An 18,958-nucleotide genomic window follows, 5' to 3' on the forward strand; every position below is an offset into this window, starting at 1 on the left:
AGGGAGAGTTTTTAAAGGCAAAGGTGCACATATCTTTAACATGGAGTTCCATTTTCTGTCTAGTACCACGGTCATGGACATTTACATTTTTATTAAATTTTGTAATAGGCCTATTACTTTTTACAAATTTGCATAGTTCTAGTATATACAGGCTGTCAAGGGGTAGGATGAGCAACTTTTGGAAGAGAGGTCTGCAGCAGTCAGTCAGTTTTGCCTTGTTCATTATTCTTATAGCTCTCTTTTGGGTGAGAAGAATGTTTGGGCTGTGTGTAGAGACTCCTCAGAATAAAATACCATACTGCATTACACTGTGGAATTGTGCATAGTAGGCTGTATGAACAGTTTCTGGGCTTGTGCAGTATGCAAGGATTCGTAGGGCATAGCACACTTGGTTTAGCTTACTATTAGTTTGATTAATGTGTGTTTGCCATTTTAGATTATCCTGAATCCGCAGGCCTAGAAATCTTGTTTCTGTATTTGGGGATATTTGTGAACCGTGCAATTTCATATCAGGCATAATTTTATTTGATCTTAGGTGTAAGATTATGTAAGTGGTTTTCTTTGTGTTAACTATGAGCTTGTTTTTCTCAAACCAATCACCAAATTCGTCTGTATTTCCATTTATGGCCTCTTGGAGTTCATGTTAATTTTTTCTTGTTATGAGGATACTGGTATCATCTACGAAGATCTATGCAGGCAAGTACTGGCCACACCACCTGCAGGGCCACTTTTGTGAATTTAACACCTTTCTGGACAGAATTTTACATTTCACAAAAGTAACAGTACATTTCATTTCTTCACATAAATAATGTGTGGTTTTTGTGTGTGTGTGTGTGTGTGTGTGTAATAGATAGCCTAAGGGTAGTCACAATATCGGTCAATGTAAATATTCACACATCCTTCCAGCTTCATCTTTTCCATATAGCTATGTGATAAATTCTTATTTTAAAAGAAAGCTGAAAAAATAAAACAAAAATATCACCACACACACACACACACACACACACACACACTCTCTCTCTCTCTCTCTCTCTCTCTCTCTCTCTCTCTCTCTCTCTCTCTCTCTCTCTTCATAATAAGATACAACTGAGAAGAACAAAATATTTTTTAATTTTACTGTGCTACAGAATTAAATTTCAAATCTTTAAATCCCCACCGCCTCCCTCCCAACTTCTCAAGGAAAGTGTACATTACACATACATTTTTATGTGACTTTTTGCCAAGCTACTATAAATTCTGAGAAATTAAAAAAAAAAATAAAATAAAAAATAAGATGATGATTTCTCAAAACACGAGGACTGCAACATTCATCTAGTCACGGTACTTCTGTACAAGTTACCTGGAGTAAAGACTAGTTACAAAAAAAAAAAAAAATTTTAACCCACTTTAACACAGCTCTGCTGTGTGATGAACATTTGATGATAGTCGTGAATGCCAGATTACATTCACAAATAAGCTGACATGCGAATCTACTGACAACTGAAAAAGAAATGAAAGCTGGCTATTATACCTACATTTGTGAATTATAGCATATCCAAGAGACTGAGAGCAGTTAGACATGGGTGCTATAAGATATACGAGTATTCCTGCTTTATTCATATGTCCATTTATTGCCTGACAAGCTTCTTAAATGCCTACTACTGGTTCAACATTTACATCGCAATATTTCACACTGGAAATACCTTATGATGAAGTCAAAAGCAGACAATGCATGACCGAGTAATACTACATGTGTTTGTTACACTACGCTATAAGTATTTGAAATTTTGTTAAATTTTCGTTTACCTCCGGGTGATTTCTTTGACAAGTTCACGGCAGCTCGATAATAATGTTTTTTCTTCCTCACTTCGCACTTCTTCCGGTTTTTTAAGAATTATTGCAATCTGAAAAAACGAGAAAATAAGCAAATTTTTATCGGCAGAGAATGTAATACTGGAGAAGAAAACCGCAAACAAAATGTAAATCGTAACAGAGTTGTTTTTAAATTGGCGCTGTCTCTGGATCTTCATTTATCGTATAAAAATTACTTTTACATGACAAAAAACAATGATAATTTTTACTTTTTTGTAGTATGCCTTCCTTTCTTCCTTTACTGACACAGTCACCGGTCTTGTAACTTTTCTGCGCGACACGGTAGTCTGAAACTCGTTCTTCACAGCCATATTCACCAGACTTAAACCAAATGTCAAAACTGTAACATGGGAAGATGTTATACTTACACAAAGTCCAGTTCGACAATATAACTAACACTGAGTTCTCTAACAAATATATTAATGGGAAAAACGATTTAATTTAACTTTATTTGGCTCTCAGTGACACCTATACATTTTGCGTATGACTAATCGAAGTACCGTGTTTATCTTAGTTCATTTCCGGTATAACAGTCCAATGTCTGATGGGGTTTCAGAGCAAGTGAAAAAGTTTGTTTTCAAATCAGTTAACAATAGAGCGAGTGAAAACGAGATAGAGACGCTAGAAATACTGATACCAGAGGTAAAAACATGAGGAATATTAAAACAAGCGCTATGAATCCGCTAAAATTATTTACCGTTTGTAATGGCTAGTGTTTTATGCAAAGTAGTATGATCGCGTTTCTATTTTCAGCAACTTCAAGCAGGTTACAGTTTTTACACGTGGCCATCAGCACCAGTACTTGCATGGTTCTTGTGGGAACATCGACGTGAACTGCCAGGAAAACATATACTGGAACTTGGTTCGGGCACCGCGCTTCCAGGGATTGTCGCTGCAAAGTGTGGTGCTGCTGTAACATTAACGGATAATGCTTGTCTACCGAAGAGCTTGCAACACGTGAAACGGTGTTGTGAAATAAATGGACTCCAACCAAACCAGGCAAGAGTCATTGGCCTGACTTGGGGACTTTTCCTATCAAGTATATTTAGCCTTGGTCAGGTAGATCTCATTTTGGGATCAGATTGTTTCTATGAACCAGGTGTGTTTGAAGACATTATCGTAAGCGTTGCGTTCTTATTGGAAAAGAATCCACACGCAAAATTTTTATGCACTTATCAGGAACGCAGTGCCGACTGGTGCATAGAACATTTATTGCACAAGTGGAGACTGCAGTGCGAACATATCCCCTTAAACAACTTGGGCACAGAATCAGGAATAGACACTAGTGAATTAATGCAAGATCACACTATCCATCTCTTAGAAATAACAAGAGCTTGATTTATATAATAGGCAGTTAATAATGGCAGCACGAGCTGCATATAAAATATTTGTTGGAAACCTTCCTTGGACTATTGGACATCGTGAACTGAGGATGTATTTTTCCGAGTTTGGTCCTGTTGCCTCAGCAGTCGTTGTTTTTGACAAAAACACTGGCTTATCAAGAGGCTATGGTTTTGTTGTGCTTGGTAATAAATCAGGTTTTAACAAGGTCACCAATAAACAGACTCATGTTTTAGAAGGAAATCAAATAACAGTTCAAGTTGCATCACACTGACAATAATATTTGGTGATTATAGTCATTTGTAGTCAGTTACCAGTTTTTGTAGTATTTGTAACAGTATGGATGATACTGATGAGCTTGTAGAAAAATTTGCAAAAGCAGCAAAGTATGCTAAAGAGATTTGTGGGGAATTTGACAGTAATGAACTTCTGGAACTGTATGGTTACTATAAACAAGCTACAGAAGGACCTTGCCAAACATCAAAGCCCAGTTGGTATGACTTAACAGCTAAACAGAAATGGGAATCATGGAGACGCCTAAAGGATATGGATCGTGAGACTGCTATGATAAAATATGTTAAAATAATATCTGAAGTGGATCCTGTTTGGGAGGAACGATTTACAGAAAGACCTGCTGGCAGTGGTGCAGGATGGGTGGCAGTAAGCTGCATGACAAATACTGATGAGTACTTACCAGACACAGAGAAAACAGTATTTGACTGGGTGAAAGAAGGTAATGTTCAGAAGGTCATTGATGCCTCTAGGAGCTTCAGTTCCCTTGAAATGATTAATAAACAAGATGAAAGTGGGATGGCATTACTTCATTGGGCTGCTGACAGAGGAAATATGGAAATGGTAGACTGTCTAGTTGAGAAACTGAAAGCTGATGTGAATTTAAAAGATGCTGATGGCCAAACTGCTTTGCATTATGCTGCAGCCTGTGGACATGTTAATGTTACTAAATTTTTAGTTCAACATGGTGGAGATCCCAATATTGCTGATCTTGATGGGACACTCCCAAAAGATATCGCTGCTGACAGTGAAATATTGAAGGCTCTGACAATAGCAAACTGATATTGTTTCATGTAGGCCTATGAACATTTGACATCATGATTATTCTTGCATTGATAATGAAGTTAATTGATCTTTTCCCTTCATTTGCATAGCTGATAAAGCCTTGAAGTATAATATGTTGTAAATAAGTGCGCCATCATTTAAAACAAGACTGTAAATTTGAAATAAGTCATTAAATTCTTTTTGAGTTTCTATTATATTGTCTTTGGCCTAATTTACCCCTACATTTGTATGATAAAGTGTTGCCACAGTTTACTTGATGGTATGCATTTTCAATTCTTACATGAATCATTGGGGAAAAGTGCATGTAAATGTTTCCATATATGAAGTAATGGCTGTAATTTAGCGTAATTTTCATAATTGCTGTAACACAGGTGCAAAAACCACATGAAAATTATCTTTGTAGAGAAACAATTTGAAATGTTGAAGTAGGATGGTCTGTAAACCATTATAGTGATAATAGATTTGATTTTTCACTGGCTATTACAAATGTTTTAAAGGAAATCTGGTACATGCATTCACACCCTAGGAATTAAATTATATAAAATTGTTATCAAAAGAAGGGTATTTATTTTTGCGTATATTGTTTTGCAATTTCTAGTTAAGTGCATTGACTGCCACATGTTCTTTACCTACTATTTTTTATATAGTGTGTTGGTGGGGAGGTAGTTATAATCATCTGCAGTGGTATGTCATTATACTCTGTATCGGTTCAGCTTAGGCTTGAACATGTTTGCCAACATATCTTTCTTCTAATGTAAATTATAAACAGAGTTTTGCTCGTATTAGTTTGTTTCATGTATGTGACTTATGCCTGGAGTGTTGCATATGTAAACTACTGTCATCTTTTCTCAACATTAGATCTGTGTACATTTGGAATTGTTGACAGTTTGTTGGTGTGTATGAGGCTGGAACAAATATTTGCCACAACAGCATCATTATTTCAATGGTTGCTTGAAAGCTGTTTGGTCAGAACCAATCTTATTTAATGGCCAATCGAAAAAACTGAATAACCCACTCTGAAAAGTCTAAATTGTTATTTTTTCACTCTATTCATTTTTTAAACTTTTTTTCTCTACGTACAAGAAATTAATTGTAGCCATATTTCCATACAGCAAATTTTTGCTCTCACCCTTTGATATGTAATGCATGTTCTACTGTTGTTACAAAACAACCAAGGTAAGTCATTTCAAGTATTCTGTTTTGAAGAGGCTGTAGGTAAGTCAGTATAAAATATAAAATGTAGTAACAAGAAAGATAATCTCTCTCTTTATAAAAAAAGGCATTGGGTAGGCTAAGTACAGTACAACAATTATCAACCTGTGCACCCCCCCTCCCCCCAGCCCCAAAAAGTCCAGTACAACAATTATCAATCTGTGCACCCCAGCCCCCCTGTCTCGAGGGCCATGACCATACGAAATGGGGGGCACGAGCTTATTGAAAAGAAAAATGTATGAATTCAGAAACTGATTAATTTACTGAAAGAAAATGAAAGAATTACACATTCTGAGATAATAGAAAAATTAAATTCACATTTACAGCGATATAATACACTTACAAACAGGATTGGATTGGCACTGCACAATGTATTTAATAATTTTTCAAAATCAAACACTGGAAACTCCAGATGGGAATATCAACAATGTAGGAAAGAGCTAGGTTGCTAATTACTGTAAAGACGACAAATTAAGTTGCTAATAGTCACACACAAGCTTTCAGTCACAAACTTCATCCGAAAAACATTCATTAATGTTTTGTTTTTTTTTCTTTCTGATGAAGGCTGTGGCCAAAAGCTTGTGTGTAAATATACTCTCAATTCTTTGTATATGTTTAGCTGAGATCTGTATTTTTTTCTTTAAAGCACTCATTTTCAGCGCAGAAAAAAAAAAATCATCATGCAACTCTGATGAAAATACAAAGAGCAGTGTATTACTAACTTGTCTTTTGATTCCATCACTAGTCATGAAATCTTTGCAGATATCTTGTTTGGAAGTTGCGAGGCCTTTGGGAGTATTTTGAAATGGATCCATAACCCCTCATAATGTGCTATCAGGGTTTGGTGAGCACTAAATTTACTTACTCATGGCAGTTTGTAAGGTTTGTAGCTTTAGTGTCGGAACACATTATATATTGTTGTCATGTGGCGGGGGGGGGGGGGGGGGGGGAGGAGAGGAGTTTGTGGTGAAAGACTGAAAATTCAGTCAAGAATACTGAAAGGTTGAAATGTGCTGGCCTAGTAGATAGGTATAAAAGATTAGTTCTGACAATAATGCAGGTGTCAAACTCTGAGATAAAAAGGTGCACATAGCACCTGTTTTGAGAGGAACATTCATGTATTTGCTTCATTAGATGTTCTTTCAGCTTTGATGTGTTATCCGTGGATATATGAGCGATGGCAATGGCCAGACTGATACTAGATAGACTGGAAGTGATGCCCAATGACATGGTTAGAATTTCCTCCAGTAGAACTAGCAAAGGTGTCTTTTGAAATATATCAGTCTCCTTTATATAGGTTTGTAAAATAGTTAACATGTATCATGAAATATTGTATGTTTTAGTAAGGTGACAGAGAAATCAAAAAAAGGTTAAATCAGGTATACATGGAATTGGTTTTCAAAGTAAAAAGGCTACAGTGTTCCAACAAAGCGAAATGTACTTTCAATTAAAGTCATTGAAGTTAAAAAATACAAAGTGCCTGTGGTTGAAACTATTGTTAGGTCACTATAGTGGCTTTAGAACAATACAAATTCTGAGAAAAGTTTGTACTCTATGCCACTTTCATTTAATGCAAGGAGCATCATGAGGGATGATGTGTAGTTACTTTGCTTCTATAAAAACCTGAGGCCTGATGAAGGACTAGTTTTAGAGTTTACTGTCATTCAAATATAAATTGATACTTTCCATATTTTCAGAGATGATGGTAAGGGGCAGACAAAGAGGAGCGCATTGAAGGAAGAATCATTTCAATTCATTGCACTAAGAATGTATTGTCACTATACCCACTCCCTTCTTTTACCATGTCTATTCATCAGCAGTGCTTAATTCTTCACTTCATAAATATAATTACTGGCAAAAAAACTTAGACATGTTCAGAATGTAACTGTGTGTACAAATTAATTTGGGATGAGAATGTAAAATGACTCATTCCACATCATTACAGACTATCGTGCAAAATGATCCAAGGGACATGTAACTAACTGATTCTGTCTTAAAATTCAGTAATCATTTCTAAACTATGTAGCATAAAATTAAATACTTACTTATATATTACTCTTCTTTTTATTATAATGATGCATAGGGATTGTTAGATATAGGAATGAAATCTTAAAAAATAGAAATGTGTCGCAAAGGAATTTTAATTGGAAATAAGAACAGTCTTTGTTACGCACTTTTTCAGCAGTTCAGAGTCCACCTCTAGTTGAGTGGTCAGCGCGGTGGAGTGCCACGCCTAAGGGCCCAGATTCAATGCCCGGCTGGGGCAGGAAATTTTCTACACTCAGAGACTGGGTGTTGTGTTGTCCTCATCATCATTTCATCCCCATCTCCATCGTGCAAGTCGCCCAATAAGGCGTCGAATGCAATAAGTACTTCCCCTTGGAGGCCGAACTTCCCCGAATGGGGGACTCCCGGCCCACAATTCCATACGCTCATTACAATTATTTCAGCAGTTCAGAGTAATGCTGATGCATTAAAACCACATTTATAGAAGCTCTTTGTTCTTAGTTGTAGTATCTCAAAAACATTTTGGCTGCTGCTTCAGGAGTGAATCTGCTCTCTGGAAATTGGACCCATGGAAAAACAAGTGGTCTGATCCTTGGCAAATACTGCCGTAGGATATGAGCTAATGCAGTTATAGGTAAATTACACTTCTGCAGAATACTGTTACTGAATTGCACTAAGGTTTTTTCTCCCAGTAGAATACTAATACGGTTGTTCAGATTTATATCACTCTGAGCGATCACCTGAACATTTATGAATAGTGTCTCAATATTATGATAAGGATAGTTGCTATCCACCATATAGCGGAGATGCTGAGAAAGAGTGTGTGTGTTTTGTCTACTTTAAACAGAGACCATGTTGGCCGAAAGCTTTTATTGTGAGAGTCTTTTTGTTGTGCCTATCTGTGACTCAGCATCTCCGCTCTGTAGTGAGTAGCAACATTCTTTTCATAATATTGCTACATTCTGTCCTGGATTTTCTATTGTACGAACAATGTCTGATAATTTGCTTTTTAGCATTGATCGTAACACAGCTGCTGGTGACCACAACAGTCTCACGCCTGTTGCAGGTGGCTGCAACAGTGTCTGACACCGTGTGCCCTTCTGCCTGGCAGTGAAGCATTTGTCACTGCACATTTGTCAACATGTTAAAGTATCTTGCTCGTCTTCACAATGAGTGCTCGTGCTACACAAAGAACAGTATTCTGTAATCAGTATAACTGAATGCAGACACACTTACAGCACCAATTACATTTTCTGATAATACTCTTACGTACTTCGTGAACAGTAGTAGTACTGTAATACTATTCTGACACTTGTGGGTATTACGTGGCGTAGAACCGTACTAACACACTTTTAGAGTCAGAATGAACATTTTTTTCGCCAGTGAACAGAGCAAATACAGAAAAGGGTGTTGAACATGGCGTGAGAGAACAAAGACTCAAGACAAAACCAAAGAGCATAATTAAAGAAGTGTTGCTTTGCGTCAGAGATGCCACATACTTTTAAGTTTGGAGACTGTTGACTGGAATACACCTTAAAATTCTGAAGGTAAAAGGAATGAAGTACTGGGAGCAGAAGATTATCCTCAACTCGTACGGAGAGTGCAGTGCATTTATATGATGAGAACACGAAGGGGACGCAGTAGCTGAGAAGGAAGAGAGCCAGGATTGTAGTGTATCCCTGATGATGTTCAGTCACTACATTTAGCAAGCAATGAAGGAAACCAAAGAGAATTTTGAAAATGGTTATAAAGTCCAGGGAGAAGAAGTAAATCTTTATGGTATGATGTAATTCTGGCAGAGATGCTAAAGGACTTGGAAGAGCAGGTGGATAGTGTCTTGACATGAGGATGTAAGATGAACACCAATAAAGCTAAACCAAAGATAATGACATCTAATCTAATTAAATTGGGTGGTGCATTAAATTAGGAAATGACACTGAAATTTGTGTCTAATTTGGCCAGCAAAATAGGTGGTGATGGTTGCAGCAGAGAGGATATAAAATGCAAACTGGCGATCAGAAGGAAAACATTTCTGCAAAAGAGAAATTCATTAACTGCATTGATTGACTGTTCTGTTGGTTTTTGGTAGTATATTTTACATATCTGAGGAGTGAAAAAACACACAACACTGGTGTAATAGTCTACAATATTTATTACTTATTTCTCAAACCGGTTGTAGGCTGTTACATCATCATCAGGTACAAAGATAAAGACTACTACTACTACTACTAGGTCAAGAACTGGATAAAGAAGAGAGAACACCTATTGTTTCTGCTTTTTCTACATTGTGGAGTCCACCAAGGTAGGAGGGCAGCCATTGGTTGATGCTATTGTTTGATTGCATACAATTCCATTTGGGAGTTACCTTCATTCATGATGATGGATATTAGGCGATGTATCATTGAATGAAAGGCAGTATGTTTATGGACTACTGGGTGCAGAGAATTGGCAGGTTTTATAGTATCTGTGGTGTTAGGTTTCCTATAAATCTTGAAAGTATGAATATGATCACTGATGTCTATTGTTACATCTGAATAATTGATGCAGTTAACCCCAAACTCCTTCATGACTTTTTTACTGCTGTGTTTAGAATTTACCTGCTTGAGGATTTTTTGAAGTTTCTGGTAGCACCTATGCCCAAAAGCACAACACATCACAACATACCTAAACCAGTATCCAACCATGAAAGGGAGTGGATTATTTTCCAAGAACTGTTTTTCAAAATTGTCCATGAAGATTTCAGCAAGCACTGGACTGATTCCATAGTGATGGGAAATCCAGGATGAAGTAATGGCAGTATTATGAAAAAGGTAGATTACTATTCGCCTCAGAGCGGAGATGCTGAGTCACAGGCCAAAATCTTGTGCATGATATTTGAAGGTGCTGGGGGTTGCATAAATCACGTTTCAGATCTTTGTTGATTTCCCTTATTTTGTAGTGGTGATAAATACCACATGTAAGATTTTTGTATTCTGTCACTTGCAATTCTACAAGTAAATGCAGAGTGTAATTGAGTTTTGGAAACGTAATTAGATTTGTGAAATTCTAATAATATTTGCTACTATATTTGAGAGTGAAAGACTATTATGTTTTTTGAATAATAAGAGTGGTTACTAACTTAATGTGCAATTATTTTAGGCATAGATGTTACCATAACCTATTTCAGTGAACAGTTTTCTATTTTGCATAATGTAAAAAAAAAATACCTGGCTTCTCTATGAAATTCGGAACTTATTATTTCACTAAGAGAGAGTCTCAGCGTGTTTATTAGCAATTCCATGGTAGTCTCACAGAGAACCAGTACAGAATTTAACTGCATTAAATTACCTACTAAAAGGACCTGATGATTTTTCATGTAGGACAGATAGTTTGCAGGTAGCTGAATCATCTTTCATGTGTGCGTGTATGTGTGTGTCTATAAAATGTGACATTTACATTGGCTCTTGGCGAATATATATATATTATGTCTTTACAAGTATTATCAACTTTATAGAATTCCTCCACTTATCACAGCAGCCAATCAGGTCATAAGACTGTTCAATTGATGGTTGGTTTAACTGTAGTCTGTTGTTCGCACCTCACTCCATTTCCTGACATGATGCGTCCACATCTGTATCATTATTTTAAGCTTTATTCCATCGCGTGAAACAGTACAGTGGCTGATTTGGGAAGGGGAAGGGATAGCGGAGGGGGAAAGTTCTACTTGTGAGTACAGCAATGGGCACCGGCATGGCACCATCCTATGCCAACCTATGCATGGGCCATCTAGAGGAATCATTTATCACCACCCAGAACCCCAAACACCTCACGTGGTTCATATTCATTGATGACATCTCTGTGATCTGGATCGAGGGTGAGGACAGCCTATCCACATTCCTCCAGAACCTCATCATCATCTCCCCCATTCGCTTCACCTGGTCCTCCTCAACCCAATAGCCACTTTCCTTGATGGTGACATCTGCCTCAAAGATGGCTGCATCAGTACCTTGGTCCATATCAAACCTACTAACCACCTGCAATACCTCCACTTCAACAGCTGCCATCCATTCCATACCAGGATATCCTTTCCATACTGCCTACCCTTCTGTGGCCATCACATCTGTAGTGACGAGTTGTGCCTCTAAAAATACACCGAGGATATCACTGAGGCCTATACAGACCGTAATTACCCTCCCAACCTTGTACAAAAACAGATCTGTGCCTTATCTCCTGAGTCACCTGCCACCTCCAAAAGTCCCACCATCCAGCCACAGAGGAGCATTCCCTCATGACTCAGTACCACCCAGGGCTAGAGCAACTGAATCACATTCTCCACCAGGGTTTTGACTACCTCTTGCCGTGCTCTGAAATAAGGACTGTACTGCTCACTATCCATCCCACCCCTCCCACAGTGGTATTCTAGCATCCACAGAACCTACACAATATCCTCATCCATCCCTACTAACTCCTGCTCCCATGGCTCATATCCCTGTAATAGACGCAGACACAAGACCTGTCCCATACATCGTTTCACCACCACCCGCTCCAGTCTGGTCACAAGCACCGCCTACCCCAACAACGCAGGACTACCTTTGAAACCAGTCATGATCTGCAAACGAAGCTGCAACCACGGTGCTGTGTTCTACACAGGTATGATAACCAACAAGCAGTCTGTGGCATGAGTGGCCACCAACAAACTGTGCCCATGAAACAGCTGGACCACAGAGATGCTGAGCATGTTGCCTAATACGATCTTCTTCATTTCAATGACTGCTTCACAGCCTTTATCATCTACATCCTTCCTACCAACACCAACTTTTCGGCATTGCACAGGTAGAAACTCTCACTGCAATACGTGGGTCAGCCAAAACATGACCATTGCCAACTGCAATGTTGGGAAATAACGGGTGCCATTGCGGGCATGTAACATGGTGACAAAAGTATGTAGGCAGAGCTAACACAGATGGGAGATCATCCTAGTGAAGATATGAGCTGCAAATGGGGAGATCTATTGAGATAAGTGACTTTGACAAGGGGCGGGTTATTATTACATGGAGCCTGCGAATGAGTACCTCGAAAATGGCGAAGCTGGTCAAATGTTCACGAGCTCATGTTGCAAGCATCTACCCTCTGTTAACTTTCCAGAATTTCTTAACCTTGAACCTTGCCTCACCATCATTCCCCAAGTCCCTCAACATACAAACTAACCTTACGGCCACAGAAAGAATCGCAGTCCACCATCTCAAAACTGATCCCGACCTTATAATCCTTCCTGCATACAAAGGCTCCACCACTGTCGTGTTGAACCGCAAGGATTACCTGGCAGGACGATTTCGTCAGGTGTCAGTTATGCCACCTACAAACCTTGCCACAGTGACCCATTCCAGAAATCCAGCAGGATCCCCAGTCACTCCTTAAATCCTTAGGCCCATCCCAGAATCTCTCCCCGGAGTGCATATCTCTGCTCACCCCTACCACTGCATGCTGTCCTGTGATGCCCCATCATATGCCATGGCCCTCCTGTCTCTGATGGTGATGTTGGTCCTGTGCTCAAATTAATGATTATTTATTCTCATGCGCAGCCTAATTGTGCCGATGTGCTACTTCTGTCCGTGCACAGTATAAAAAAATCTGTGGCCTGGTTGTGTGGCACCAGCTTCCGTCACACTGAGAGGGTTTTACTGCTACGGTTGCAATATTGTGGTGCCCGACCTAATCTGACTTGTGCCACCCGAACAGCCCTCGATGCTGCAATCGATGTACCGGCACGTAAGTGTCCTCAGACTGCTTTCCATTGCTGTGGCTGAGCTACCTAGTTCTGTGGTAACATCCAAATAGTGGTGGTGTTACAGTTGGCTGCAGGAACTATATTCTATTAGAGTAGCCCCCCTGCGGGTCCGGGGGTTAGAATAGGCCTGAGGTATTCCTGCCTGTCGTAAGAGGTGACTAAAAGGAGTCCCTCCCCCTCAAGGGGGTAGTTAGCGCCTGCGTCCGGAGGCGGACGGTTCCACGACCTATATTTGCAGTCATTTTGGTTTTTCACTTCTTCTGGTTTCTTCCTTCCTTTGGTTGGTTCCTTTCTTTGTTCTTCTCAATCTCACTGTCTTACTTACTCTTTCCCTTGCCTTCTTCTCCTTGCCTTCTCTGGTCTCCGCCTCGGCGTTTGAGACAGTCTGTCCTTTCTCTCCCTCTCTCCCTTCTTTTTCCTCTTCTTCCTTCCTCCCTGTGCGTGCCTGAAGGCCGACCCATGCATTTGCATGCATAGCCGGTGACGGGGTAACGCATAATTCCCCGCCCTGGGTAGACAAGTAAGGCACGCACGTACCCCCTGGTAAAGGCCAGGCCCAGGGAGGGGTGATTGCCTGAGCTGACACCTTCTGACCGTGCCGATTGGTCCCTCCGTCCGTTTCTCGGGAGGTGTGACCTGAGGTGTAAACATTCACCTAAGGCGGGAGTGCCCTCTGAGAGGGTCCCCACAAGGAAGGAGCGCGCCATCGGAGACGCTGGCAATCGTGGGGGATTCCTCCGCAATGGATTTCTCTTCTTCTTCTCTCTCGACTTCTGCCGAAAAACGGAAACTTGACCAGCCACCAGTGACAAAAGTACTACCGCCTGCCCCACAGTTCCTCATAGTTTCTCGATCTGAGGACGGAAAGGATTTTTCCTCTGTCAACCCTTTCGTTATCCAGAAGGGCGTAGATGCCATAGCCGGATCTGTCAAGTATTGTACCAGGTTGCGTAACGGTACCTTGTTACTAGAAACTGAGAGCGCCTTTCAGGCACAAAAACTGCTTCGGGCCACACTCCTGTACACGTTCCCTGTCTGGGTGGAGGCTCACCGCACTTTGAATTCATCTCATGGTGTGGTATATACTAGATCACTCGACGGATTGACTGACGAGGAGATTCAGTCTTTCCTCGCTGAGCAGGGCGTGACGGCTGTCCATAGGGTCATGAAAGAGGTCAACAATGACCTTGTACCGACCCGGACACTTTTCTTGACCTTTGATAGTGTTCAGCTGCCGTTGCGCATCAAAGCAGGCTACGAGGTTATTTCTGTTCGCCCCTATGTCCCGACACCTACGCGCTGCTACCAGTGTCAGCGTTTTAATCACACTCGCCAGTCTTGTTGTAATGCGGCTAAATGTGTCACTTGTGGCAGGGATGCCCATGAGGGTGACAGTCCACCTCCGTCTCCTCGTTGCGTGAACTGTCAGGGTGACCATGCAGCGTCCTCCCGCGACTGTCCCATCTACAAGGAAGAACGCTGTATACAGGAAATTCGGGTCAAAGAGAAAGTGTCCACCTCGGCTGCTCGCAAGCTATTTGCTAGTAGGAAGCCCACGCTGCTCCCAGCAGGGAAATACAGTACTGTCCTCGCCTCTCCTCTGACTACCAGGGAGGTGGCAAAGCAGACATGCGATCTGACCTTCAGCACTACGATCGTCCGTTCGGCCAGTGCTAAGATCGCCCGGTCGACGTCTCCTCTTCCTCCTGTCACCCCTCAGCCACAAGCACCTTCATCAGCTTCTGCCAAGACGAAGACCCAGAAGTCAGATGCATGGGCCTTCAAGAAGGAACCGTCCCGTGCAGACTTCCTACGTACCTCGAACTCCCAGCCATCGACCAGTACTTCCACCAAACGACCTTCCAAGAAGGCTCATAGGAAGCACAGTTCTCCTTCTCCGCCAAAGCACATTGCTTCTCCTGCGCCACCCAGCGGTTGCCGCCCCAGGCCGTCATCCGTTTCACCTGGCTGCACCGCTGGTAGCCGAACATCTGGCCGTTCACCGGCAGAGGAAGCTGCCCCTCCCAGCCATCTTGACAAGATGGCCGATGAACCTATAGAACCAATGGACGATGACTGTCCACCTACTGATAGCGGCGACAGTGCTCTCTCCAAGCCAGGCCCTCAGCGGCCTTCGAGGTGACCCCTTCTTGCATCTTCTTTTTCTTTTTCTTCTCACAATGGCACTTATTCACTGGAATATTCACAGCATTCGCTCCAACCGAGAGGACTTGAAGTTGCTGCTCCGCTTGCACCGTCCGCTCGTCGTAGCCCTCCAGGAAACGAAGCTACGCCCATGCGATCAAATTGCCTTGGCACACTACACCTCTGTGCATTTTGACCTACCCCTGTGGCAGGTATTCCGGCTCATGGAGGGGTTATGTTGCTGGTCCGGGATGATATTTACTACGATCCCATCACATTGCACACCGGTCTACAGGCAGTTGCCGTCCGAATTACTCTCCCCACTTTTACATTTTCCATTTGTACCGTTTACACCCCATCGTCGTCTGCCGTTACCATGGCAGACGTGATGCAAATTATTGCTCAGCTACCTGCACCATTTTTGTTAACTGGAGACTTCAATGCCCACCATCCCCTTTGGGGCTCTCCAGCATCCTGCCCGAGGAGCTCCCTGTTAGCAGACCTTTTCAACCAGCTCAATCTTGTCTGCCTCAATACTGGCGCCCCTACTTTTCTTTCGGACACATCTCGCACCTATTCCCATTTAGACCTCTCTATATGTACTACCCAACTTGCACGCCGGTTTGAGTGGTATGCACTTTCTGATACATATTCGAGCGACCACTTCCTGTGTGTTATCCATCTCCTGCATCATACCCCCTCTCCGTGCTCAACTAGTTGGAACATCCCCAAAGCAGACTGGGGGCTCTTCTCTTCCAGGGCGACCTTTCATGATCAAACCTTCACATGCTGCGATAGTCAGGTTGCACACCTCACGGAAGTCATTCTCACTGCTGCTGAATATTCCATCCCTCACACTACTTCTTCTCCACGTCGCGTACCGGTCCCCTGGTGGACCGCAGCATGTAGAGACGCTTTACGTGCTCGTCGACGTGCTTTACGCACCTTTAAACGCCACCCTACAGTGGCAAATTGTATCAGTTATAAACGATTACGTGCGCAATGTCGTCTTATTATTAAAGAAAGCAAGAAAGCCAGCTGGGCTGCTTTCACAAGCACCTTCAACAGTTTTACTCCTTCTTCTGTTGTCTGGGGTAGCCTGCCCCGGCTATCTGGCACTAAGGTCCACTCACCAGTTTCTGGCTTGACGGTCACGAATGACATCCTTGTGGCCCCTGAGGATGTCTCCAATGCCTTCGGCCGCTTTTTCGCAGAGGTTTCGAGCTCTGCTCATTACCACCCTGCCTTCCTCCCCCGAAAACAGGCAGAGAAGGCAAGGCCACCTAACTTCCGCTCCTCGAATCGTGAAAGTTATAATGCCCCATTCACCATGCGGGAACTCGAAAATGCTCTAGCCCGGTCACGGTCCTCCGCTCCAGGGCCTGATTCTATTCATATTCAGATGCTGAAGAACCTTTCTCCTGCGGGTAAAGGTTTCCTTCTTCATACTTATAATCGCATCTGGATTGAGGGACATGTTCCCGCATGCTGGCGCGAGTCTATTGTTGTACCGATTCCTAAGCCGGGGAAGGACAAGCACTTGCCTTCCAGTTATCGACCCATCTCGCTTACCAGCTGTGTCTGTAAGGTGATGGAGCGAATGGTTAACTCTCGTTTGGTTTGGCTGCTCGAATCTCGACACCTACTTGGCAATGTACTATGTGGATTTCATAGGTGCTGCTCTGCTGTTGACCATCTGGTTACCTTGTCGACCTTCATTATGAATAACTTCTTGCGGAAGCGCCCGACCGTGGCTGTGTTCTTTGATTTGGAGAAGGCTTACGACACCTGTTGGAGGGCGGGCATTCTCCGCACCATGCATACATGGGGCCTTCCCGGTCGCCTCCCTCTATTTATTCGTTCCTTTTTAATGGATCGACAGTTCAGGGTACGTGTGGGCTCTGTCCTGTCCGACGCCTTTTGCCAGGAGAATGGGGTGCCACAGGGCTCAGTTTTGAGCGTCGCTCTCTTCGCCATAGTGATCAATCCAATAATGGATTGCCTCCCAGCTGATGTATCAGGTTCCATTTTCGTGGACGATTTTACCATCTACTGTAGCGTGCAGCGAACATGTTTCCTGGAGCACTGTCTTCACCGGTGTCTTGACAGTCTTTACTCCTGGAGTGTCGCCAATGGCTTCCGTTTTTCTGCCGAGAAGACGGTCTGTATTAACTTCTGGCGCTACAAAAAGTTTCTCCCACCGTCCTTACGACTCGGTCCCGTTGCTCTTCCATTCGTGGAGACAACAAAATATTTAGGTCTTACATTTGACAGGAAACTTAGCTGGTCTCCACATGTCTCATATTTGGCTGCCCATTGTACCCGTTCTCTAAATGTCCTCCGTGTTCTCAGTGGTATATCGTGGGGAGTGGATCGAACTGTCCTACTTCGCCTATATCGGTCGATCGTCCGCTCCAAACTGGATTATGGGAGCTTCGTATACTCCTCTGCACGGCCGTCCATCTTACGCCGCCTCAACTCCATACAACATTGGGGTTTACGTCTTGCGATCGGAGCGTTTTATACTAGTCCCGTTGAGAGTCTTCATGCTGAAGCCGGTGAATTGCCACTCACCTACTGGCACGATATACAGCTTTGTCGGTATGCCTGTCGGCTACTGTCAATACCCGACCACCCATCTTATCGTTCCTTTTTTGACGACTCTCTCGACCATCAATACGGGTTGTATGTCTCTGCCCTGCTACCCCCTGGAGTTCGTTTTCGTCGCCTCCTTCAACACCTCGATTTTCACTCCCTGCAACCTTTAGAGGGCCACATGCCACCTTGGCTCCAGGCTCAGGTTCGCGTTCACCTTGACCTCAGCTTGCTCCCAAAGGAGGTTACCCTCGGTTCGGTATACCACTCCCGTTCGAAGTTCATTAATATGACCTTCATTTATACAGATGGCTCTAAGACCAGTGATGGGGTCGGGTGTTTTTTATTGTCGGGGCACAAAGTTTCAAATACCGGCTCCGTGGCCATTGTTCAGTCTTACAGCTGAGCTCTTTGCCCTCTACCAGGCTGTTCTTTACATTTGCCGCCACTGACATTCTGCTTATGTCATCTGCTCCGATTCCCTGAGTGCCATCCAGAGCCTCAGTGATCCGTATCCGGTTCACCCTTTCGTGCACCGGATCCAACGCTCTCTTCAGCAGCTGGTGGATGACGGTTCTCCGGTTAGCTTTATGTGGGTTCCTGGCCATGTCGGTATCCCTGGGAACGAAGCTGCAGATGCCACGGCCAAGGCTGCGGTCCTCCAGCCTCGGACAGCTTCTTGTTGTGTCCCTTCATCAGATTGTAGCAGCGTCATTTGTCGGCGCGTTTTATCGCTGCGGCATGCTGATTGGGCTGCACTTACAGACAACAAGCTTCAGGCCTTGAAACCTCTTCCCGCGACTTGGACAACCTCTTCACGCCCTTCTCGGCGAGAGGAGGTCGTTTTGGCCCGGTTACGAATTGGACACTGCCGGTTCAGCCATCGCCATCTGCTGACAGCTGCGCCGGCGCCGTTCTGCCCATGTGGGCAATTGCTGATGGTCCGCCACATTTTAACGTCCT

At 42.8% G+C, this 18,958-nt stretch overlaps 3 protein-coding genes across 5 annotated transcripts in view; 2 read left to right on the top strand and 1 right to left on the bottom strand.

Moving 5' to 3' along the window:
- The window catches only part of LOC124774980, a 186,252-nt gene extending 183,543 nt beyond the window's left edge, over window positions 1-2,709 (bottom strand). The window contains exons 1-3 of one of the 3 annotated variants that reach the window (XM_047249723.1): window positions 2,549-2,709; window positions 2,061-2,191; window positions 1,786-1,883 (exon numbers count right to left, since the gene is read on the bottom strand). In XM_047249723.1, the coding sequence (XP_047105679.1) occupies window positions 1,786-1,883; window positions 2,061-2,162 (200 nt within the window). In that variant the 5' untranslated portion in view covers window positions 2,163-2,191; window positions 2,549-2,709. Of the gene's footprint in view, window positions 1-1,785; window positions 1,884-2,060; window positions 2,192-2,351; window positions 2,371-2,548 lie in introns of those variants that run through there. The other 2 variants (XM_047249721.1, XM_047249722.1) reach the window with 2 other exon arrangements.
- LOC124774981 (probable methyltransferase-like protein 23) lies at window positions 2,333-3,334 on the top strand. Its single transcript, XM_047249724.1, has 2 exons — window positions 2,333-2,493; window positions 2,605-3,334. Exons 1-2 carry the CDS (start codon window positions 2,335-2,337, stop codon window positions 3,187-3,189), a joined length of 744 nt encoding a protein of 247 aa, XP_047105680.1. The 5' UTR covers window positions 2,333-2,334; the 3' UTR covers window positions 3,190-3,334.
- Window positions 3,335-3,388: 54 nt separating this feature from the next.
- On the top strand, window positions 3,389-4,463 carry LOC124774982 (acyl-CoA-binding domain-containing protein 6-like). The gene has a single exon (XM_047249725.1). The coding sequence runs from the start codon at window positions 3,532-3,534 to the stop codon at window positions 4,264-4,266; it is 735 nt and encodes a 244-aa protein (XP_047105681.1). The 5' UTR covers window positions 3,389-3,531; the 3' UTR covers window positions 4,267-4,463.
- Window positions 4,464-18,958: the final 14,495 nt, after the last annotated feature.

The sequence above is a fragment of the Schistocerca piceifrons genome, chromosome 2 (genome assembly GCF_021461385.2).
Source record: "Schistocerca piceifrons isolate TAMUIC-IGC-003096 chromosome 2, iqSchPice1.1, whole genome shotgun sequence".
Classification (NCBI taxonomy): Eukaryota; Metazoa; Arthropoda; class Insecta; order Orthoptera; family Acrididae; genus Schistocerca; species Schistocerca piceifrons.

What these genes read in the sequence shown, in the direction of transcription:
- LOC124774981 (XM_047249724.1), top strand. Translation starts at nt 2,335, where the DNA reads ATGACTAATCGAAGTACCGTGTTTATCTTAGTTCATTTCCGGTATAAC. An exon ending in TAGAAATACTGATACCAGAG is followed by an intron (nt 2,494 to 2,604) that starts GTAAAAACATGA and finishes TTCTATTTTCAG; the next exon opens with CAACTTCAAGCAGGTTACAG.
- LOC124774982 (XM_047249725.1), top strand. Translation starts at nt 3,532, where the DNA reads ATGGATGATACTGATGAGCTTGTAGAAAAATTTGCAAAAGCAGCAAAG.